Source organism: Uranotaenia lowii, chromosome 1 (genome assembly GCF_029784155.1).
Source record: "Uranotaenia lowii strain MFRU-FL chromosome 1, ASM2978415v1, whole genome shotgun sequence".
Lineage (NCBI taxonomy): Eukaryota > Metazoa > Arthropoda > Insecta > Diptera > Culicidae > Uranotaenia > Uranotaenia lowii.
The window spans coordinates 8,210,238-8,234,912 of NC_073691.1; the positions used below are offsets into that span (position 1 = coordinate 8,210,238).

General features: G+C 36.0%; 3 protein-coding genes across 12 annotated transcripts in view; all 3 read left to right on the forward strand.

The window, feature by feature from the left end:
• Nucleotides 1-24,675, forward strand: part of LOC129753037 (ephrin type-B receptor 5) — a 153,856-nt gene that overhangs the window by 123,911 nt on the left and 5,270 nt on the right. For 4 of the 10 annotated variants that reach the window (XM_055748833.1, XM_055748855.1, XM_055748839.1 and 1 more), the window contains exons 4-9: nt 14,436-15,748; nt 19,435-19,709; nt 19,777-19,848; nt 19,920-20,024; nt 20,888-20,905; nt 24,095-24,142. In XM_055748833.1, coding sequence (XP_055604808.1) covers nt 14,436-15,748; nt 19,435-19,709; nt 19,777-19,848; nt 19,920-20,024; nt 20,888-20,905; nt 24,095-24,142 — 1,831 coding nt within the window. The remainder of the gene's footprint in view (nt 1-14,435; nt 15,749-19,434; nt 19,710-19,776; nt 19,849-19,919; nt 20,025-20,887; nt 20,906-24,094; nt 24,143-24,675) is intronic. The other 6 variants (XM_055748861.1, XM_055748875.1, XM_055748850.1 and 3 more) reach the window with 3 other exon arrangements.
• LOC129753087 (uncharacterized) lies at nt 6,702-8,297 on the forward strand. Its single transcript, XM_055748891.1, has 4 exons — nt 6,702-6,930; nt 7,047-7,190; nt 7,246-7,721; nt 7,783-8,297. The coding sequence occupies exons 1-4, from the start codon at nt 6,789-6,791 to the stop codon at nt 8,206-8,208; spliced, it is 1,188 nt and encodes a 395-aa protein (XP_055604866.1). The 5' UTR covers nt 6,702-6,788; the 3' UTR covers nt 8,209-8,297.
• On the forward strand, nt 10,416-11,773 carry LOC129753092 (uncharacterized). Its single transcript, XM_055748896.1, has 3 exons — nt 10,416-10,668; nt 10,735-11,225; nt 11,291-11,773. Exons 1-3 carry the CDS (start codon nt 10,446-10,448, stop codon nt 11,699-11,701), a joined length of 1,125 nt encoding a protein of 374 aa, XP_055604871.1. The 5' UTR covers nt 10,416-10,445; the 3' UTR covers nt 11,702-11,773.

Consider the following 24,675-nt stretch of genomic DNA (forward strand, 5'->3'; position numbering starts at 1 on the left):
CTGACATGACACTTAGAACAAAAATTCAACGATTGTCTGTCTAATTTTTTGTTGTTAGATTTGGCAGGTTCGCAATACCGACGGCAGGTGGCAAACCTGAAAAAATTTGACAAAAAATGCCCTGTAGGAAAAATGGTCCTGTTTAGCCCGATTTTATCGTAGAAAATGCCTGTTTTATTTTTAAATCTGGGTGACGTTTCCTAACTGGGATAGAATTTCTTCGAATCGATAGATGCGCACTCTGGAATCGACATTGCGTACTGTTGGAAAAATTATCCAGAAAACGAAATCGAGTGTCCAGTCAGTATGGTCAGTGGTTGAACTACACACAGAAAAAATGTCGATGAACACAAGCGTTAAATCAACCATAAATATGGTTGTCTGGTTTCTGTGAGACATACAATCTTATCATATTTATGGCACCGGTTTCGTACGCTCAAGATCGCAATATGCTAACAACCCTTCGCAAGGCGATGATATTTCTCCCTTCCTAAGAATACGTAATTTACCAACATCATTTTTGTTTCTTCTGTAGAACCGAACCGGCTAATGGTTTTTGTGATAATTTAAAAATCTTCTAAGGAAATTTTCCGCTGAACAAATTTGTCGAAGACTGTAACTTCGTATCTTATGAGGCAAAAAATTCATTGGGTATTTTTTTTTCTTCAATATGTCTTTATTTGTACCAATTCATCATTACGTTTATATTACACTAGCTGATCCCATACGAACTCTGTTTCGCTTTCAACTTGGAATATGTCATGAACAGTTTGTATGAATGTCAATTGCATTTTCCAGATTCATTGTTAAGTAATAATTGCAAAAATATTGGACGATCACTTCGTCTGTCGTCTGCTACTAAATATGAAATCAGGAATCAAAAACCACGTGTATAAATTTCGACTAAATCGCTGCATAACAACGCAATTATAGCCAAAAAGCTAAACCCCTTTCAGGTGCTCTTATATAAACTTTGATATCTGAAATCTATGGCCCTTCCCAAAACTCCCGTGTGCAAATTTTCAAAGCAATCCATTGTAAAATAACGTCAATATTGCTAAAAATAGTGAAAAATTAATTTATATGGACGACCCCTTTCGTCGACCCCTGGCAAAATATTAGACATCTGAGTTCGATTGTCCGTACCTGAAAACTATCGTGTGGAAATTTTCATCCCAATCCGATGTTTAATAACGTCGATATTGCAAAAATATTGAAAGGTTTATATGGACGACCCCCTTTGCCGGCCCCTTAAACTGAATTGAATACCTGAAATCCATCGCTCATCTCTCAAAACCCTCGTGTACCAATTTTCGTCTGAATCCGATGAATAATAACGACAATATTGCATCAACAGGGAATAGCTAACATGGACGACCCCTTTGGCCGACCCCTGATTTTAGTTTGGATAAGTGAAATCAGTTTTTAGTCCCTAATAACTCCTAAGTGCAAATTTTCATCCCAATCCGATGTATAAAAACGACAATATCACTAAGATACTGAAAATTTAATATGGACGACCCCTTTTGCCAGCCCCTTACACTAAATTGGATACCTCAAATCGATTGCACGTCACTCAATACTATCGTGTACCAATTTTCATCTGAATACGATGTATAATAACGTCAATATCGCAAAAACAGTGAACAGTTAATATGGACGATCCCTTTGGCTGTCCTTTTACACAAAATTTGACACCTGAAATCGATTGCTCGTCTTTCCACACACTCATGTGCAAATTTTCAACACAATCCGACGAAAAATAACGTCAATATCGTGAAAACAATATTGGTCTTGTATGGACGACCCCCTTCAGAAGGGGTCATCCAAAAATCTGAAAACATTTTTCATCCTTCCTGGTCCTAATGAGTATCCATGCCAAATTTCAGCTTTCTAGCACTTAAGACGGCTGAGTCTATAGAGGACAAACAAACAAACAAACAAACAAACATACAGAAATTGCTTTTTATATATATAGATTATAACATTGAATTAAGTGTTCAGATCAAAAATGAACTGTTCAGAGTCCTATATTGGGTGTTGAATATGGGGTATGTCTTCTGGCATTGACAAACAATCAATTCATTTGACATCACTGCTGATACTTAGCGATACACGAATACTTTTCAAGCAATACCTCGCCAGGCACCAGCAGTGGTGTCAAATGAATTCCTTTGAGCATGAGATCCGGTTTCAAGATCAGAAAGCGGATAAAATTAGCCGGAGGTTATTCTAACATAAAATATTTTGTTCAACATCTATTATCTCATTGCAAAACTCCGTTCAATGGAACGATATAATTCTTTCTTCTGGTCAAAGAATACTCTTTCTATTACCTCATTCGGCCTAACATTAATTTGGCCTATTATAATGTCCATCTCGCCTAATATAAAATCGGATGACTAACTAGCGTCCTATTCGATCTGACCTTCGATTCGATTCGAGCGACCTTCGATCTAACACCTTCGGCCGAAAGTCTGGGTTCCGAGCAGGCGATACGCTGCAAAGTATTAAATTCTCCCGAACAAACCTAAAACTTAAAATTTACTTATGTAAACGTTACTTTAAAATTATTTAAGGATTGTTTATTGGAGTACTGAGGATGTTTATTGGACGGGCATGTGATATAAAAAGCTTTCCCAAGCAATCAAAAGTCACATATTTACTTAAATGAAGGCTTTGAAAGTTACATATTGGCTGACAGAGCTGCTGGCCAATACCCTTGAGTTAACTTTATGTACTCATTAATGAACTTGAAAGTTGCAAAAATGATTTCTACGTGTACGTTGTAATGAACTTAAGTTATAAAAAGGCCACAATATTACTCAAAACGAAATTAAAATCACAAAAGTGCGTTGAGGTGCTTTCTTCCTGACTGGCTGGTTCGACGCCACTTATCACCACTTCGAGTTTTAGTTTCAGTTAAAAAAACATCTAGGCGTGGCCTTGTGGTAGCGTGTTCGATTGTCACCACGAAGATCGAGGTTTGATCCCCATGCCGGGCAAGTTTTCTTTCAGTAAGTTATTTGATTTCTTGTGTGACCATTCTGATGCGATATATGTATGTAGGAAATGTAGGAAAGAAGCAATCATTTAACAAATCTCGGCAAACCGCAATATGTCTAGTTTGTGATTCGGCGCGTGGCACCATGGCGGCCCCATGTAATGAACACAGTAAATAATCAAGAGAAGATGATATGAACTACGGTGAAATTGAGATAGGGAGAGGATTTTTTTTTCTAATTTTACGATTTTTGGGAAGCTGAATAGAAGGTCATTGATACTTGTTTTGGAACTGGAAAGTATCAATGAGAACTTAAATTTTGAACTTCATAGAACGTTCTTCAGATCAAGGTTGCCGAAATCACAGAAAAATCTGTAATTTCTCATAATTTTGAGCAAATCTTCATAACAGAATCTATGTACAGAACTTCTAGTAAAAGCATAGATTTCTTAGATTTTTGAGAAACTTATCTCCATGATTTACTGTTAGGTACTCAAAGCAAATGCCAGGTAGAACAAATCTAACATCAAATCGATCAAATCAAGACTAAACTAGATAATTTTTATCTATATGGTAACAAGAATAACTAGAGCCAGTTTAAAAAGGTTATAAAGTAACATGTTTGAGTCTATTTACCCATTCAGCATACCCACAAACAGGTGCCATTTATAAGAAAAACTTATTCTAAAGATTCGAATACTCCATTTCTTCACGTTTTTTTTTGGTTTAGCATCTGCAATACGCTTACGAAGTTTTATTAAAAATCAAAGAAAAGTGTCATAGAATTTTGACAAAATCACATAATTCCAGAATTACAGTGATATTTCGACACAATCAAAGAAACTTTTTCGACAACCTTGCTTCAGACCAATGATGGGTAATCTTTTTCGTACCTGTTTCATGGGAGCAACCAGCTAAGGTTCTCATTAAATCTTGTTTAAGAAAGTATTTTGTCAAAAACATGCTTGATTTTACTATTGTTGAGAAGTCAGATGAGCTTGGGTAGCTCTCTTCCTCTTTTCAAAGATCAATAAACGAAACCACTGCACTATTTCAAAACAAATTTACCCCCCTTTTTCCTTCAAAAAGGAAGGGTTCGTGAAATTAGAAAGCACACCTCGAATGCTTACTCACTTCTATTAGACTAGGCCAGGGTAGTAATAAGAAGTGCTCAGCTTAGCTCAGATGGTGTGTAAATAATGGAGAACATGATCGAGGGTACTTTTCGCTGTCCCCCGAAGCCGGCGGCTGCCCAAGCACTACTTGCTTACATACAGATTCAGGTTGATAATCTTTGAGAAAGATCCCAATCCAACAACCATGATATGGACGATGGACGACGCGAAGGGGACAAAATGATGATGGTGGTGATGACGAAGTTATTTTGCTTCTTTCACCTTTTTCTAAGCGAAATAGTGAACACGGTTTTAAACGGGGAGCTGTGGGTCCCCATTCTGTTTTTCTGTTGCCTAGTCCGATCCGATCTGATTCAGTGGAATTATTATTAAAGCTAAACGCGGTCCAGTGTTGTCATTTTTCCCAGTGTCAGTGGCGGTTGAATGAGTGCTGCTGCTGCTGCTGCTGCTGTTGCCGAGTAAGATATCCATCGGCGATTATCTGGTGGATATCTGGGTTGTAATGATCAGTACCACGCATTTTGCCCTGCCGGAGAGGTGGGTCCATTTAGATTAGGATGTTTCGTGAAATTATGGTTTTAGGCATAATTTTGGTAGTCCATTCATATTTAAGAACAATAGCGAAAAAAGTGTTGAACGAAAGTTTGGAAGCATTAGAAACACCCAAATTGATGTTTCTGGAGTAAGGGACAGACTTTTTCGGCATCATGATGGACTGAAACGGTGTAGCAAGTGTTCTAATTTTTTACACAGAAAGTCATGAGTGAAGAATTTTTTGTTCACTACATGAGAAAAAGACAAATGACACCTTGTCCAAACGCTGCTCTTCAATTATATGTTAATACATTCATTCACTTTTGCGAAGCTATCATCTGTGATGCCACAAGCCAACAATGTTGCAGCGCTGCCACAATCATGAAAAAAAATATCAGGGACAACACAAACAAAACGCATCAATAATAATATTGGGAAAACTTAAACAAAAACAGATGTGGATACCCAGAGTACGAAAGGAAGGTCGAATTCCCGCCCATCCATTTAGAAAATCCAAGCCGCAAAAGAGGGATCGTGCCACAGTGGCTGCTGCTCTGAATTCATCTTTCCTCGTTTCCCCAAAGATTAAAAAGCAGAAAAAGCAGGATGATGTGTAGTGCAATCTTGGGCTTTAGAAAAATATGAATCAACAAGCAACCACGGTTGGAAGCAAGCGACTGCAGGAAACTAATGCTAATCTTCGAAGCTTCTCTTAACTCTATTAAACCTTCCTTAATGTGAACCTTTGGCTTCAACCTTTCTCAAATGCATCGCACCCCATTCAGGTTGTTTTCTTACATTCCAAACCTAGTGTTAGATTTTTTTTTATTCAATAATGTATTTCTCTGGCGCAATTTTGAACTGGACTGCAGGCTTCGTTAATGCAAAATTAACTGAGATTAAACAAGAAATTTGATGTTGTCATATGGTCGGGTTGCTTCAGTTCTTCCTTCGGCCATCCGCTTCGGCTTATACCCTGTTATTTTTTGCTTACACTAAATGGTGTCCTTTTTTAATTTTTTTAATTTATGTGTGCGTTTAAGAGATCATTCAAATTCTCCTATGATTTCTAAACGAACGGATAAAGAGTCAATGCTATAAATTTAAAATTTATTTTAAATTTTTTCTACGTGCTTAAAAGTTTACGTAGAAAGGTGGATTTCTGTGTTGCCGAGCTAATTGTGGAACTTAGAATGATAGAAGAGTTCTTTTTTATCCTGGTCGTGGTCATACTAGAAATCGACAATTTATGATGGGTCTCAGAAACCTACGGTAGGTTCGAATAATTCACGGCTCTTCGATGACAAATCTCACGAAGCATTTGGCTCAGATAAAAGAGAAGTGCTTTATTGAACTCATGAGTTTATGATGGAATACAATGCTTCACGTTCAAAGTTCTGCTAGAATTCAGTTATTTGATAATAATTCATGACAATATTCTGAACTTATCTTATCATAAGAAATTGAAGTTTTTAATGTGAGTATATTATGATTATAAAGAAGTGGATAAAAGTGTAGTTTGTAAAATTAGTGCCAATCCGTGCCAAAACTGGAAGCTTAAGGAAGAACATTTCAACATGCAACGAAATATTTTATGATGCTTATAAGAAACTCAACGCAAATCCTCAGATTGTAACGTCATTCGTAACTCGGAGAATGCTTATCATCATCACATGGGGAAAACCAATGGCTTTACAGCTTCTTCTTATTAAAAAAAAGCGAAGTTGTGCATCATAACAAAAAACCATTAAATCGTTAAATCTAACAGATACTACAAATGACGGGGTTTTTCCATTTTGAAAGCTTTTTTTAGTGGCAAAGGTAGGTGTACTTTTGTTCGACGATTCCAATCAATTCTATTTTCAATACAATTTTATCTGTCTTTTCCTATTTAATTCCTGATTTTTTTTAAGTAATAAGTTTTTTTTATTACAAATTAATATTTTCAAACTATTATTAAGTTGTTTAATATTATTTCCTCAGGTTGATCTGAGAATAACGCTCCCCCTTAAATCCTGCCGCTACGCGTGATCATGCAGTCTTTCCTTGAAGATTTCTAGTATAAAAACCTGAAAGATGTTGAACACAAGTTCAGTTGTATTTCAACTTCCAAGATGTTGATTCTTATTTTTATGGTGCTGGTTCTAACTGATAATTCAGTGATCGCCAATAGTCATTCAAACCGTTCGATAGGTTCCGGTCAATATTCTAGAACCAAACGGGGGAGTATTCCATATGTCTCAGTTCCGTTCCACGGTATGTATAAAGTGTTTCAGATACCTGACCTGAAATGTCAACCGATTTCGTTTTTAGAAATCAAAATAGCATGTAAGCATTCACAAAAAATTTTACCAACTGCATCATCAATATAGGATGTCGGATTACTTTGGATGACGAAGATTTTAGAAAGGCGCTGATACTAGAAAAAGTTAACGGAAAATACTTTTTCAAAAAACCAAAAAAAGGATTGTTTGAGTGGAGATACGGTGAACAAATCTTCTTTAGTTGTGATCGAAGTATGTGTTTTTAGAACGTTCTGTAAGAAAAAATAAGAGTAATCTTTATTTTCAGAAACTAAAAGTGCCGAATGCGTGCAGTCAACAGACATATGGAAATCAAAAATTGAATGTGAAATATCTGCGTATCTTGAGACCAAGGAAAGTGTTTCCGAAATGTTTGGCACCAACTACGATATTGGATTCGAAATTGACCAAATCAAAAAAGACTTCCTGCCACTGTACAGCGTTCGCTACGACAAGCAGGAATGTTCAACAACTTACTCCGTGCATGCTTTGAATGGTGCATACTTTGGACCTGGAGATGCTAAAAGACTGGAGAAGCAAGCTTTCAGTAATTTCGCCTGCAAAGGACACACTGGAGAAATTGACAATCTTTACAAGAAAGACAATCAAAACAACTTTTTACCCGAGATGGATAAAGACAAGTATCCACTTCACAGAGGACATTTGACACCAGATCAAGATATGCCAGTTTATCTTTGGAAACGATCCACCTACACATTTGCTAATATAGTGCCGATATTCAATGTAACTAAGAAACACAAAAAAAATCACATTCCCACGTAATTTTATAAACTTTTTGTTTCAGACAATTAACTCCGAAGGTAATTGGCATAAGCTGGAATGTTTGACGAAGGCTCTTGTAACTGCTAGAAAAATGGAATGTACCATTTTTACCGGTGGTTTGAATGTACCGGAGCTGCCTAAGCATTTTCTGACTGGAACCAAAATTTCGATACCTCACTGGCTTTGGAAAGTGGTCAAATGTGGCAATGCAGGTTTTGTGGCCTTCGTTCGTAATCTGCCCAAAGAAGAAGATGGACTGGTTAATCTATGTAAAACGGACCAACTTAAAGTCATAGGTTTCGAAGGCCTTTATACATCTACAGCCGATCACGGGTTCATACATTTCTGCAAATACACGGATGTCAAATCGGGACTGCTACCAAGTGCGGCACGTTTCACCACCCTTCTGAAGTACGATTTGGTCAACTCTGAAATACCAACTTGTTAAGTTCGAGTTTTTTTGGAAAGTCAAAATATAAACTGCATTTTCGTAAATGAGAAGGTTTGCCAAATACTAAGCCTTACTGTGCGTCTAGAATTCCCATCAGAAAAGCATGACTAAATTATATTTTGTACCACAATCAGGCACAATAAAAAGACGATTTGTCAAAATTAAATTGTTTATTTCAATATTAATTTTAGATTACTAACTTTGAATTGGAGTAGTATCATAAAATTGGTTATGTTCATCAATTTTTCTTAAGTAAAATGAAAAAAGACGCAATTTGACATGACTTTAGAATGAAATTAACCACAGAAAACTGTCACCGAATTTTTGGGTAAAATCACAGAAAGTCTGTGTTTTTTTTTTCATCAAAACACAGATTTTTTTTGCTTCTACCTTGAATCTAAGCATTTATGCAACGTCAAAAACTTGCTGAGTTCGAACAACAGTGATGAGTATGACAGAAGATTCGAACCTCGATCTTTTGCCGAGTAAGAAGCAATAACACTAGTGTTGAAACGGAAAGGATATGTCACGCTTTTGGGTACATATATAGTCCTAAATCAAGTCCAAATTTGTCCCAGATTAGTTTTTTTTAGCCAATCGCCAAAATGTATACGGTCAGATGATAATTTTTTTCAAATACATTCATTGTCATCCTAATGCGCAAACAAAGAAGCGAAGCTTCAGAAATTTGGTGATTTTTTTGGGCCTGAGATAGATTTTTTAACAATTTCAAACTGCTCCGACTTAAATATGGGGGGGAAGGTGCGGCTCCCATACAAAATTAATATAAAATATGGCATAACCCACATAATTTAAAAAAAAATCATCAAAAGTTGAACTAAAATAAAATTTTACATCATGAGACGATTTATTGTATTGTAGAACAAGTTTTGACATGATTCATTGTGTTGACACCCTCATTCTGTATTCCGTTCTTAGGGAGAGCGGGGCTCTCATATAAATTCATCAAAAAAAATGACAAAACTCGAATAATTTTTAAAATATCTATAATAAAAATCGATTTCTTTGGACATTCAAAATATCGTGTAATGTTCAACCAAATTTTGGCTGCGTACTGTTGTTTACATCCAAGTGAAGTATACGTTGTAATTTTTTGTCTTTTTTCGCGAAAAATATGAAAATGCATGGCCTTACTCCCGATCAAAGAAAACTGGATGTGCACAAATGGGGCGCTGTGAATGGTTTTTCAATCAGAAAACTAGTCGGAGAAAGTACTGTGCAGGAGCTGATGTAGTAGTGTTAAGAGAAAAGTAAGAGAACTTGCCTACCATACAAAAACTAACCCCGCTTTATGGGGTAAGTGAGGGACGGTCCCTTTGTTTTTTTTGTTTGTATTGAAGAGAGTACCCACATGAAAACTACATGTAGGATTGCTCCAATCAACCCACTTTTCTTCAAAAAATTTTTTTAAAATGAGTTTTTGTTTAATAAGATGATTTGTTGTATTGAAAACCTTTGCATTTTTTTTGAAAAAGTGGATTCGTATCCCTAAATATCCACTATCTCCTATATCAATTTGTGCATGATATTCGAATGAAATTGTTTACAAATTAATCAAAACATATCCGATTTTTCAAATTCAATAAAATAAATGATTAAATATTGGATGCTATCAACATAAAACAACATTTTGTTTTAACATTTTTAAATCAAAGTCTCGAGTTCTCAAAAAAATAGAACCAAAAATTTATTTGTTCACTGGAAAAACCAAAATACCTTCTTTCGTAAAAGTTCATAAAGAATCATAAATTGGCAGAAGAACAGAGGCAAATTTTCGATTAAGACAATCGATAAAAAACCAGTTCCAAATCAAATAAAAAACATAGCTTAACAAATTCGACATTGAAACCTATACATTAAAAGTACCTAATATTAAAGTTGCAACGATGGGTGGAAACTTATCATCAAAATGGAATTGATACGACATATGGGTTTTTCCATTTTAAAATTTATTTTTGTTAGCAAAGGTAGATGTACATTTGTTTGCCAGTTTGAAGAGACTTGATTGAAAAAAAAAACTCAAGGTAATTTTCTCATTAGAATTACCGATTTTTATTCAAATAAAAAAAGTTCTCTTATTTGATTTATCTAAGGATGAGGAATTCTTACCCTAGTCAAAGATCCTGCAATGATCGTTAACCAAACCGGCGCTCTTTTTGTATAAAGATTGATACAGCCCGCAGACGAGATCAGTTGTGTTTCCAGCCTTCAAGATGTTAGTCCTCCTATCAGTTCTACTGCTGCTGAGAATGGTTCATTCAGCAATCTCAGTTCAGGCTAGCTCGGGCTGTCGCATTACCTTGGGTGAATATTCAAGAACGAACAGACTGGGAATAATTTTACACTTCGATGCCGGGATATATCGTTTCAAGGAACCGCTGAATGGAATCTACGAATGGAATGCCGGAGAGTCTATTTTTGTTGGGTGTGGTGATCGTAGGTGTCCTTACAAAATATTTTTGGCATTCAAATTTAGTAATAACGAGTGATTACAATTTTCAGAAATAAATACAGTCACGTGCTCTTCAAATGGCGATTTAACGAGAGTTTTAAATTGTTCGAAGGCTCCGAAATACTTCTGGGTTGAGGGCGCTACATCGACGACGTTTGGAACCGTCTACCAAATAGGGTTCAAAGTTGGCACCGACACTTTCCTGCCTTTGTACAAAGTTAGCTATGACAAGCAAGAGTGTACAACGAGATATTCCGAACACACATTGATAGGAACATTTTTTGGAGACGACTTAGCAACGAGAAGCAAAAAGAAAGATTTCAGCCCTTTTCTCTGCAAAGATCTTACAGAAATCAAACCAATCAATGATTGGTACTCGTGGAATAGTCAGAAAGAAGTGTTGCATGGAAACCAGAATGTACCAAACCAGAATGTAGTATATGAACTTCAAAGAGGACACTTAACACCGGACCGAGATATTCCGGATCATGTTTGGAAGCGTACCACCTATACATTTGCTAATGTCGTACCGATGTATAGAGTAATTGAAAAAAAAGATATCTTGGAATATGAACCCTATTTATTTTAGTGAATATTTTATTTCAGACAATTCATTCCGAAGGTGGTAACTGGTGGAAACTGGAAGAGCTGGCGAATAATTTAATAATTGTAAATCGAGGGGTATGTACAATTTATACCGGTGGCTTGAATGTACCAGAGTTTACGAAGAACTATTTGTCCGGAGCAGAAGGTAAAATCGCTATCCCTCATTGGCTCTGGAAAGTGGTCAAATGTGGCAACGCAGGTTTTGTGGCCTTCGTTCTTAACCGAATTGAAAAAACTACGTTCAACACATTTTGTACACAGGACCAGCTTTCAATGATAGGCTATACGGGTCAATTCAAAAAAGAGCCCAAGCACGGACGGATACATTTCTGTAAATACGCAGATGTACGACATGGAATACTACCGGCTGAGGCAAGTTTCACTGATCTTCTGAGAGCCAATGTGGTTTGAAAGCCTACACAGAAACGATAATAAATACTACGAAAATTGTGAATTCTTGAAATTTGAATGAATAAACTTCTTTATTGGACCTCAACTGAAATGTTTTTTTTTGTTCATGTGGAATAAATGACGTCATACTGATTTGCAATGATTTTGGTAACATTTTTCCAGTCTTTTACGAAGTTTTCGAGAGAATCTGCAGGCTTGAGATGTTTTCTCAAATATGATTTGGTAAGGGCCCAACAGTTTCAATCGGCCTCGCTTGAGGACAATTTGGCTGATTTATCTCCTGCGGTACGATTTGGACTTTGTTGGATTGCTACAAAGCCATCGTGTCTTTTGACTATTGAACTAATGCCAAATCCGGGGAAAACAGTACTGGGTGATCATGCTTGCGGATCACGGACAACAGGCGACGGTACAGGCACTCTCGGACGAAAACAGTTGTATTCATTGTGTCAGTGGTCACGAACGGCTCGGAAAGCATGGCTTGCCAAACCATTGCCGGTTCACCGAATTTTTCGGTAAGAATAGATATCTCTGTCTCGTCAAAACTTTGGCCATCCCAAACAGTGTAATTCTTGTCATCCGGAAGCGTTTTGTAATCAAACTTGCAGTAGATTTTGTCATCGACGATAACGTAGAAGGATTTTCCCTACAGCGGTTAATCATAAAATTTACGAGCTCTTGTTTGACAAAAGCAGCTTGTTTTTGACTCCGCTTCGGCTTCTTCTGCTTCTTGTCTTTAGACCGAACTGAGGCTGTCTTCTTACTGGCGTAAGCACGCATGACTTTTCCGTCCAAAGTTTTGTCCACCGGACCTGGTTTTTGCCCAGATTTTATTTGTCTACGAAGCTGCTTTACTCATCATACTTCTGATAAGCATTTTGAACCGCTCCAATGTCTATTTCTTCAATTTTCGCTATCTGATTCAGCGAAGTGGTGAGGAGGAACAACATTTGTGATCGATATTCCTGCGCATTTTGGGGAAATGCTTCTCATTTTTACGAAAATTAGGAAAACTGGAGCTCACGAAACATAGAATTGACATAGAGTTGACCTGTAAACAACAACACACAGTGGAAATCAGCTGTTTAAAAGTTATCCGGAATGAGCAAAGTTGTATTAAAATTAGTTGTATCGAAGTTAAGACATAGTGGAACATAGCATTTTTTCATACTTGTCGTATTTCTCATTTTTATCATACCTTTTGGTAGTTTTTGTCAATTTTTGTAATCGGCATTCTTGTCACATTTATCATGTTTGAAACTTTTGTTATTTTTGCATTTTTTTAAATGTTTGTAATTTTTGTCGTTCGGTTTTTATAATTTTATCATTTCTGCTGTTTTTGTTATTTTTGACAATTTTCGACAATTTCGTATTTTTTTTTGTCATTTTCATAATTTTATGATTCTTGAAATTGTTTTTCATTTTTGTCATTTTTTTTTTATTTTTTAAGTTTTTGTCATCCTTGTTTTTATGTTATTTTTGTTATTTTTCTCATTTTTGACATTTCTGTCATTTTATGTAATTTTTGTCATTTTTTCTGCTGTTGCAAATGAAAAAAAATTAAACTCTCATAACTGCAACTCTACATGGATTTGTTGAAGGATCTACATATGTTCAACATCTTGTTTACTGTGCAGTGTATAAAAGACATCTTAAAACCGTGTAAAAATGACAATAGTGTGTTAGCAAATAATTTTTACACAAAATTTTCTCTTCATATCAATTGGAATTTCAAGGTTTTCATGATACAAGCATTTCCTTAAAACAAATCAATCAATGTTGTCGAAGAATAAATTTAAAACGTTAGTTAATTTTGCCAAAAATGTTGTGCGCTTCGGTTCAAAAATGCTTTTTATTGTTTTCGTAAAATGCAATTCTTGATTGAGGAATGAATCACTGAGAATAAAATATCTGTTCCAGTTTTTATGACAAATCTCAATACACAACTACCCTATTCAAACATTGAAACCGAGGTGTTGATATTTCATTGGTTGGTATTACTCATTTCAACACTTCTATCATACTAGTGACGAATTGCCTAAAAAGTTTCAACGAAAAATCTTATCAAAAAACATCTCCTGAATCAAATTTATGGTTTAATTTTAAAATCATCATTAAAATGAAGCACCCCCAGTATAAAGTCCCGATAGGGTGTACCCTATTATCGCCCCTAAGGCATGGTTGTCTAGTTTTTACAGGAGATCGACAACTGATTATGTATAAGATTACACTAAATAAATACCCACATAAAAAAGTTATCCGAATTTTAATATCACACAAAATATATTATTATTAGATGGCGACCGTAAAAAAATTACTTAAGACATGAATAACCTGTACAAATCTAGCTATTAAAATTATCATCTAATGTTCCATATCAATTTTATTTCACAAAAAATGTCATAGTTTAAAAACCCCTTTCAAACTGACTCGACTAGAGAATATTGGAAATTGTGAACCTAGTTGATTCAAATCAAGTTGATTGATTTTTAAATCAAGCCCACTTTCTTCCAAGCATAGTGGACCGTGAACGATTGTGTCGCATGCGTTTCCCGGCTTCATCGAGAGATCAATCCATCTTCATCCGTACCAAACAATAATTCTAATTAGCACCCAAAAGCGTGTCACTCATAATTTATCGCCTCTAGCTGTCGCCTAATGTGTATTGCCCGAAAAGTTGACCGAATGATTGATTTTGATGTTTGTCTTTTTTTCTCTCTGTTTCCATTTCCAGTGGGTGGAGGAATCGTTCACCAACTTCGTGAAGGGGATCAACTGGCGGAGCTATGTGGTGTGCGATGTGGCCTACAACAACGTCAACAACTGGTTGTGGTCCCCGTTCATCGAGCGGGGGCCGGCCAATCGGTTGTACATCGAGATCCACTTCACGATCCGGGACTGTTCGCTGTTCCCGGGCAACGCGTTGTCCTGCAAGGAAACGTTCAGCTTGCTGTTCTATGAATTCGATGCCGCAACGAGGGAACCACCTCCCTGGCAGCCGGAAAGCTACAAGTTGATCGGAAGGATAGCAGCCGGCGAGGGCCGATTCAATCAGAACTCGGACGTGGACATCAACGTCGAGGTCAAGAGCATAGCCGTCGCGAAGAAGGGCGTGTACTTTGCCTTCAGGGATCAGGGCGCTTGCATCAGCGTGCTGGCCGTTAAGGTGTATTACATTACATGCCCGGCTGTGACGGTTAATTTTGCTCACTTCAATGAAACCCCAACCGGGCGAGAGATAACAATTATCGAGCAGCAGACGGGAATCTGCGTCGAGAATGCGGAAGCCTACGAATCGCCCACCTATCTGTGCAAGGGCGATGGCAAGTGGACCATTCTGAGCGGCGGATGTCGCTGTAAGGTTGGCTACGAGCCAGACCACGAGAAGCAAACCTGCAACGTGTGTCCGGTGGGCAAATTCCGTTCGGCCGAGGTCGAAACCTGTACCATATGCCCGCTCAACTCCAAAACCAACAAGATAGGTTCTCCCTTCTGTCCCTGCCTGAGTGGCCATTATCGGCATCCGAGGGATGGAAAACATATGCCCTGCTACAAACCTCCAGGGCCACCGACAAATCTCACCCTCCTGTTCATAGATCAAACAAGTGCCATCCTCTCCTGGAACGCACCGCAGAAAGGCATCGACGAACAGTTAGACAGTAAGTATCGTAGTGACATCGTTTTCCGGATCAAGTGTTCTGCATGCACCTCCAACGTGGTGTTCAATCCATCGTCGGAAACTTTCAACGATACCAAGCTGACGCTGACCAATCTGGAACCGGTCACCACCTACACGGTGCAGATCCATTCGCAGCACGGGGTATCGTATCTGATACTGCAGCAAGACCAGCACTCCCCACACGGTGGAGCCGGACATGATAACAGCAGCGGAAGTGGAAGTAGTTTCGGAGGCAATCACTATCACCACGGGACTGAACCGCCGAATGTGGGCCGGTCCTCGTCCGATCTCGACGATATCAAGACGGAATTCGCGGAAATCACCTTCACCACCGAGTCCGCGATCCTGAGCACCGTCTTCAATGTCAAGTAAGTAGAGCAGAGTTAATTGAATATTGAACACGAAAAAATCAAGACACTTTTCGAGGTTGAAGGCCTTTAAGCTAAAAATACTCAGTCTTGAAAATGTTTACACTTAAAGTCATGTTTCGAAGGCCTTGGGAAGAAGATCTTCAGGTTTCTTGTCTCTAAACCAAAGGTCTTGGAGCACCAGTTCTTCAAGTCGAAGGCAGGGTTACCAATTCACAGAATAATCTGTAATATCAAAACATTTCGAGATAAAATTTATCACTGAATCTGTGTCACAGAACTTGGGAAAAATCACAGATGTTTGAAAAACTCAAATATACTACGGCAAACGTCCATTACGCCAGACGGCCTTATGCCATACGAGATTTTTGTCAAACGATATCTTTAGTCGAAAACACAGTATTTTTCCGGCAACCTAGGTCAAATGTCTTCAGGCCAAAAATCTTTGGTCTAGGTGGTGAGGGTTTCGAGACCAAAGTTTTGGAAGTTTTTTTAAGATCAGAAGTCTTCAGACCATACACACCAAAAAATTCATAAAATTACACGAGCCAGAAACGCTTGAACACCTAATTGTTTCTTGATCTAATCGAATTTAGACCTAATTTCACATCAATTGACATCTAAACCTCACACAGTTTTAAACAAATATCTTTGGTTTGATTGTGTGTGTGTTTGCTTGCATTCCCAAGTTGACAAATTCAAGCACGGTTGTTTGTACATAAACATATTTGATTTCGTCAATAAATTTCCCTAGCCATTCCAAATTTCATATTCAGTCAAGTAAAAAAAAAAGTGTCGGTAATTTACGTGCGCCTGGCATCCCAGTTACCTGATCATCACAAAAGGAAACGTCAAAAATACGGGTTTGTTTTGTTTTGTCGTTGTTTTTTTTTCGCTTTGGAATGTTTCGGTTCCGTTTAACCGGGAGTGTTTGTGATGGCGATAAATTTTTTGTTTGATCGCGAGTTGGGTCAACATTTTCTTAGCCGATTGCTGCATCGACCACGATACCAAAGGCAGCCAGACGTCCAGAACAAATCACTGGTGCCAAACGAAATGATGTTCCCTGATGCTACGGCTCCTGTTCTGATTGCTGTGAGGTGGCAAAACTTCCGGGACAAAAACTCGACGCAACTGCAGGAGAAAATATTATGCGCGAGCTGTGGCAGAGCAGTAAGAACTGCGATGTAGCAGTACAATCATCTCCCTCTCTGGAATCACCCGACGGATGTAAACATCTACCGGCTGTGGAGGAAAACTATAACCGTCAACAACAACATCCACTGAAATTATTCGATTTTGTTCTTCATGTGCTTCCGCAAAATATTGATTAATTCCTTCTCGGCAGAAGGAACTTCGCAATGACCGTAAGTTTAAATTTCAAAGGTACAATTTTTTTTTCTAGAGAAAATAAGTTTATGTAACTGACTTTTTAAATGTTTTAGATCCGGACAAAAGTTCTCATTATGTGGTAGGCTGTGTTAAGTGGGTGGTGGAAAACACTGCCACTTGTCGCTGGGTTCCAAGTACATCAATCCATCGCCAAGCAAAGACAGGACCCGATCGACATTTGGTCCCTCTTTCGATGCCGCAAGGTAAGCGGGCAGTACTCGATGTCACAACTTGAAAGTGGGAATACTTGACCTCCCTTTTCTAGACATTCCACCGTGATAGTATTACAGAACATAAATTATAGCAAATTTGCAAACTTTGCAAATATAAGTAATACGAATAAGCATTTTATAAATTTCGAATGTTTATCAACTAGATATTTAACATGATAATTTGATTCTATTTTCTGGATTGTTTTATTTTCATGATAGGTCTGTTGAGGATTCTAAACCTGATGCTGACGTCAGTAGGTCGTGGCTTGTGGTAGTATTGACTGCCTATAGTGAGACGCTTTCGTATGGGAGTATCAGTAAATTATTTTCCATATGGGCATTATTTTTAGCTTTAATTGTTCTTCGATATTTTCAGAACCCTGTCAATCAAAGAAACAACCGAGCATGTGGATCAATAACTGTCAAAATTGACTTTGGCTAACTCCAAATTTTTAATGCTCTTTGGCTGAATAGAAAGCTTGGGAAGTACAGCGAAAATTACTTTTAATTGTGCAGTAATGTCATGGTGCTGACCGGATGACAGAGTGAGTTATTATTTATTCAGTTTTCTTCAGTTTGTCATTTGTTGATCAATTCATATCCAGCTTGAATGTCAGAAGCTTATTAAGAGATAGCTAATCACAGCGACAATGTTTACATGGTCAAAGCTCAGAAGGTCCTAGTAGGAAAGCGAAGGAAGTAGGTTAAATGCACACCCTTGAGGGAATACTGGACCGAATAATTAGACACAAATTATTCGAAATGCAATATGATTTTGTAATCAGAGGAACTAGAGGAACACACACACACACACACACACACACACACACACACACACACACACACACACACACACACACACACACACACACACACACACACACACACACACACACACACACACACACACACACACACACACACACACACACACACACACACACACACACACACACACACACACACACACACACACACACACACACACACACACACACACACACACACACACACACACACACACACACACACACACACACACACACACACACACTCACACACACACACACACACACACACACACACACACACACACACACACACACACAACATTCAATAAAATTTGTTTTTCAAAAATAGATTTACAAGGCAAATTAATGTCTCGTAAGTTACATGTTTGCGTTTCAATTGAAATTCAATTTATTATGTTAACGGTTCCTGCATTGAATTGTAAAACAAAAATGAATAAAACATATTTATAATGCAAACCAGACATTATGTATTAAAAAAATAATGATGACATGGCTACTATATTGCTTTACAGAATTTTTTTTTTTTGGAAATAACATTATTCCCTGGTGAGATTGATATGACATTAAGTTTATATTTCGCATAAAGTCGTTTGTTGGCTTAGTTTGAATTTATAGCACAGAAATTGTATTGCGTTATGTAATGTTTTGGTAGCGTAAGCTTTGGAGACATAAATTTGAAAAGAAATAATAGCTATAGCATTTATTTCTCTTAAAATTTATGTTTCCGAATGCTTTTGTTACCGAAATATTACACAACGCAATATGATTTCCGTAGCGATACAAATTTACGTCAAAAAAGATGCTTCTCATTTGTGCGTCCTATTGGACAGAAATTTACATCATTAGTGACATAATATTATGTTGAATGAGTCATATAATTAAAGGCTGAGAGTTTATGGCTTCAAGCGTTTCTGTCTTTTGTAATGTAATTTTATGTCAAATGTGATGCTTCAGTTTTGTGCATCCAATTTGACATAAATTTACACCAAAAAATTAATAGTGTGTAGGTATCCAGATAAGGAATCTTCATCCCAAACGTCTTGGGGTCTTAAGGTCTTAAACTTCCTAATCGAAGAACCATTTGTCAGGGGCTGATCTGTTGGTTGATTATCGTTAGTGCTTGAACGTTAACTTATTACTTTTGAATGGAACCAAAATCAGGGATCATTTTAATTTGTTAAGAATTTTTTCGTGTTCAGCTAGTCTTTCGTCGACTTTTTTATTCGGATTACGTAATCAATTATTGATTAACCGTTTATTTCATTCACAGGATCATCTCGATCACCAATAAGGAGGCGGATCTGGTGTGGGATAAGCCGCTGCATAGTGACTCGCCCATCGAGTACTACGAGGTGCGGTGGTTCCCCAAGGCCGAGGTGGACGCCATGAACAAATCGGTCCTCAGCACCAAGGAATCGAAGGTGCACATAGGCGATCTGCAGGAAAACACCGAGTACGGCTTTCAGGTGCGCTGTAAAACGCTCAACGGCTGGGGCACTTTCAGCAATATCGTTTATGCCCAGACGCACCAGAGCGTCAGTCCAGGTGGGTTGATTTTTCTTAGAACTTTTAGTTCACAATTTTTCTAATATTGCTTTATTTTTTGTTTCAGTGTACGATGATTCCTTCCAAATGCGAATTGTTGCTGGTTCAACAGTTGCCATTGTATTCATCTTAGTGTTAGGTGAGTTATGCTACTTCGGTTTCAACCCGAGGACTAAGAAATCTAATCTCAACTATTGCGAATTTCCGCAGTGATCGTCGTCACCGTCCTGTTTTTGCGCTCCAAGAGCCACGATGACATCGACAAGAAAACCAACAACCATCTTCCGCTGCCGCTGGATTACGCCAGCAACGAAGGTAATTTGAAACGTCCCAGTAGGAAGGGAATCGCCAGACGACGCACGTCAGTCGTCTGTCACGTGTCACAAGTCACATCTAATAGTGATGTAGCAACCTCAGTAATAATAATAATATCTGTGTATGCATTTTTGTGCGTGTGTTCCCCCGGATCTTCCTTAGATCCATTTATCCATCTTCCCAGCATCCATCCATCCCCAGTTGCATTAGCAATCGAAAACCAAAACTAAAAAACAACTCACATGGGTACACGAGCACTCGAAATTGCACTATCGTCTAAGTCTGCATCAGAAAACCAAAAAAAGTAATAGAAATATGTAAAATGATCCCCATGTCTCCAGCATCATCATCATAGATGAGCGAACTAGTCTTCCGCATCAGATCCACCCATTTTTTTTAAAGGCGGTGCGTGTAACCCGATCCTCTTCCTACCGACACCGATGCTACACCCTTTCAATCACATGTCACAATCGGAATCATCCGGCGTGAAAAGGCATTTTTGAATTACCATTTTGTTTGGCCATGCGATGAAATACTAGAAACCTCCCACCCACCTCCATTCCATCAGTCATTTTTCACTTGTCACAAAATTGAAAAATATGAACCCCGATGTTCTGCAATACGACTACGCAATGATGAACTGCATTTTCCAATTTTTTTCTCTCTCTATCTGTTTCTCCCAACCAAACCAACAAAACCAAAAATTGAAACTGAAATGTGCGTGTGTGTGATCGTCCACCTTACCATCACCCTACTACAATACCACTACCCTCATCAATCGATAATCATCAACAACCAAAAAAAAATATGCTCGACCATCCAAAATGCAAAAAATATAAACATAACCATAAACGTGTAACCAGGACTAGTAGTTACCTATAGTAAGTGGCAAACATGTTTTTTTAATCTTCAACCATATCAAGTTGTTGAAACCAATCAATCGTATTCATGAAAACAATAATGTTGCATATGTTTCAAAAAGTTATTCGTTTTTTTCTGAATTTTAGTTTTTTTTATCGAAATCAAAATCCAATCCAAAAAATTTAAGTAAAGTTTCTGCATGCATCTAGATGATTTTGCCATTTACTTGTTCGGTGTTGTTCGTTTTATTTGAAATGATTGTGCGTTTTAGAATGTTTGAACGAAAGTTTTTCTGAGTAGAAAAAAAACTTTAAAAAAAATCAGTTTTCTCTTTTATGTTTTCAATTCTTTCATTATCAATCAATTCTCAAAACTGCCTATGAAGGCAATTTTGTTGGAGTGACAAAGTTCGAAATAATCAAAAATGACAAAGATAAACGAAAAGCAAAAACCAAAAATTACACCATGACAAATATAAAAAAAAATTACATAAATGACACAAATGACAAAAAGTGACAAAAATTATATAAATGACAAAAATGAAAGTAAAATACCAAAAATGCCAAAAATTACAAAAATGATAAAAATGAAAAAATTTGTAAAATCATGAAAATGGCAAAACATTACAAAAAATTACAAAAATGGCAAAAATGATAAAAATTACAAAGAGGCGAAAATGACAAAAATAATAAAAGACCAATTCGCATTCGCATGAACAGTCGCCTAAAACTTCGGTTGGCGCTACTCAGCAACTCTCCGTTTTATGAATATACAGTTTTGAAATTTTACCATCTTCTTTTCAGAGATGATGTGACACTTTCTGATCTATAGTTTCAAAAGAAGCTGAAGTCTTTCAATTAGTTGCCACAGATTATAAAATCTCTTAAACTGAAAAACCAGCCTCCACAGAATGTTGAAGGTGCCCTGGCCGAACCCTGCGGACTGTGAGGGGAAAGGGAAGGGTGTATAAGTCGCTTTAAGTGACAAAAATAATTAAAGACAAATATGACAAAAATGATAAAAATGGCAAAAATGATAAAAATGATCAAAATCACTATAATGCCAAACATGACAAAAAATTTTAAAATGACAAAGGGCGAAAATGACAAAAATAATTGAAAAACAAAAATGACAAAAATGACCAAAAATACAAAAAATGACCAAAAGACAAAAATCACAAAAATGACAAAACCTACCTAAATAATTAAAATCACAAAAACGGCAAAAATGACAAAAATGAAAAAAAAAATAATAATAAAAATGACAAAAATCACATAAAAAGACATATATAGCAGTAATGACAAAATTGACAAAAATTACAAAATGTCAAAAATTACAAAATGAAAATAATTACAAAAAATTACAAAATTGACGAAATGGAAAAAATTATAAAATGACAAAAAAAAAAAACAAAAGTAACACAATTGACAAAAATGATTAAAATGACAAAAATGAGAAAAATGAGAAAACTGGAAAAATGACGAAAATGACGAAAATGATAAAAATGACAAATATGATAAAAATTAAAAAAAATTGTCAAAAAAGAAAAAAAACTAACAAAAATCAAAACATGTCAAAAATTACAAAAACGAAATGACAAAAATGACATAGTGGTTAAAATGTCAAACGTGACAAAAATGACAAAAGTTACACAAATGACAAAAATGATAAAAACGACAAAAATTAAAAAATAACAAAAAATACAAAACTGAAAAAAATTACAAAAATGTCAACAATGACAAAAATGATCAAAATATTTTTATGACAAATACGACAAAAATAACAAAAATGACCAAATGACTTAAATGACACAATTGACACAAAAAACAAAAGTTACAAAAATGCCAAAAATTTTAAAAGTAACAGAAAAGTTACTAAAATGACAAAAGTCTCAAAAATGACAAAATTACAAAAAAAAAACAACGAAAATGAAAAAAAAATGACAAAAATGACAAAAATGGCAAAAAATGAAAAAATGACAAAAGTGATAAAAATGACATAAGTTGAAAAATTGACAGAAATGACAAAAATGACAAAAATAACAAAAATGACAAAAAATGACAAAAATAACAAAAATGACAGAAATGGCAAAATATACACAAAATGATAAAATTTTCAAAAGTCACAAAAATGACAAAAATGATTAAAATTTTAAAAACTACAAAAATAACAAATATGACAAAAAAGACAAAAATGTCAAAAATGACAAAAATGACAAAATTGACAAAAAAGACCTAAATGTCAAAAATGACAAAATTGATAAAAATTATAAAATAAAATAACGAAATGATAAAAATTATAAAATGACAAAAATAACTTAATTTCCAAAAATGAAAAAAAGGGGTGATAAAAAGTCAAAATGATAAAAATGACAAAAGTGACAAAAATGACTAAAATTGTTAAAATGACAAAAAAAATACTGTCATTTGTGCAGTTTTTGTTATTTTTGACATTGGTGTCGTTTTTACCAATTTTATGATTAATTTTTTTCAGTGTCATTTGTTGTTATTCGATTTTCCTATATATTTTGTCTTTTTTGACAGTTATGAATTTTTTGTCATTGTGTTATATTTTTTCAATCTTTTTTTTTAATGAAGAGTTAATCACCGTAAATTTTATTTTGTGAAATTATTTTTATCGGCTATATCGGTGAAATTTATATTCTTTGAGAAAGAATATTTAAGAATTGAAATATTATAGACGGATAGAAGATTAGAATAAGATGAAAGATGTTGAAATTCTATCCGTCTATAATTAAAGACGGAAAGATTATAATCTTTCAATTCTTAAATATTCTTTCTCAAAGAATATAAATTACACCGATATAGCCGATAAAAATATTTAAACAATTTTTTTTTCAATCATCAGTTAAATTTTGCATTTGACTTTACAATACGACAAGTCTATTGAATTATGTTTTAATCGTTGTATGCATCTGCATATTCGTTTATATTTCTTTTGTTGTGCTTGTATTTTTTGCATTCTTCTGTCTTGTCGCTCTAATTATTCCAATCAGAATGTTCGTTGTTTTTTGTTCCCTTTTAACGTGACGACTACACGAGCGATTTTTCTTCGATTATCATTTTAAAACTTATCGAGTACTGCGTAGTGTGCTTTTACATTTATGTTTCACGATGTATGTTTTTCTTTTTTCCCTTCTTTTTCTTCGGATGTTTCCGAAACGTGTTTTTGCCCTCCCGAATGAATAGTTCACGCAATGGACACGACGCCAATTGTCAAAACGATGAAAAATAATGGTAATTTTACTGGAAAATTTGTCTCCGTTTTTTTTCGGTGATAGCTTCAAATGCATATTTTATTTAAATTCTTATGACTTGGCTCTATCAAGATAAAAAAAAGCTGACGAACTAAGCTAGGTTTTTTTCTTCAACTAAAATTGGGACTTTTCAGTAGTTTTGATTTCCCTTTTCTTAAATAATCTGACGTTTCCTATTGTTTATTAATTGAAAATATTTTCATTTTAAGGTTTTGTATTCATCTAAAAAATTGACTGTAAATACAAGTCTAAAATTTTGATTTTTTTTTTCAAGAATGTCTGTACAGCTAGCTTTTTTCTAAACTACGTTTCGACGAAAATAGATTTTTCTTCAGGGTGGAGTAGATTTTTTTCCATCCTTCTTGACATTTTCTTTTCTAGACTTTAGAACACATCACGCATTATAAAATCATTGCAAAACAACCAAACTAACAAAAGCTTACAGGGCGTTTCTGAACAGCGCGGACACCACTAATCCGAAATTTGTTTCTCTTTTTCTTTCTTTTTTATTTT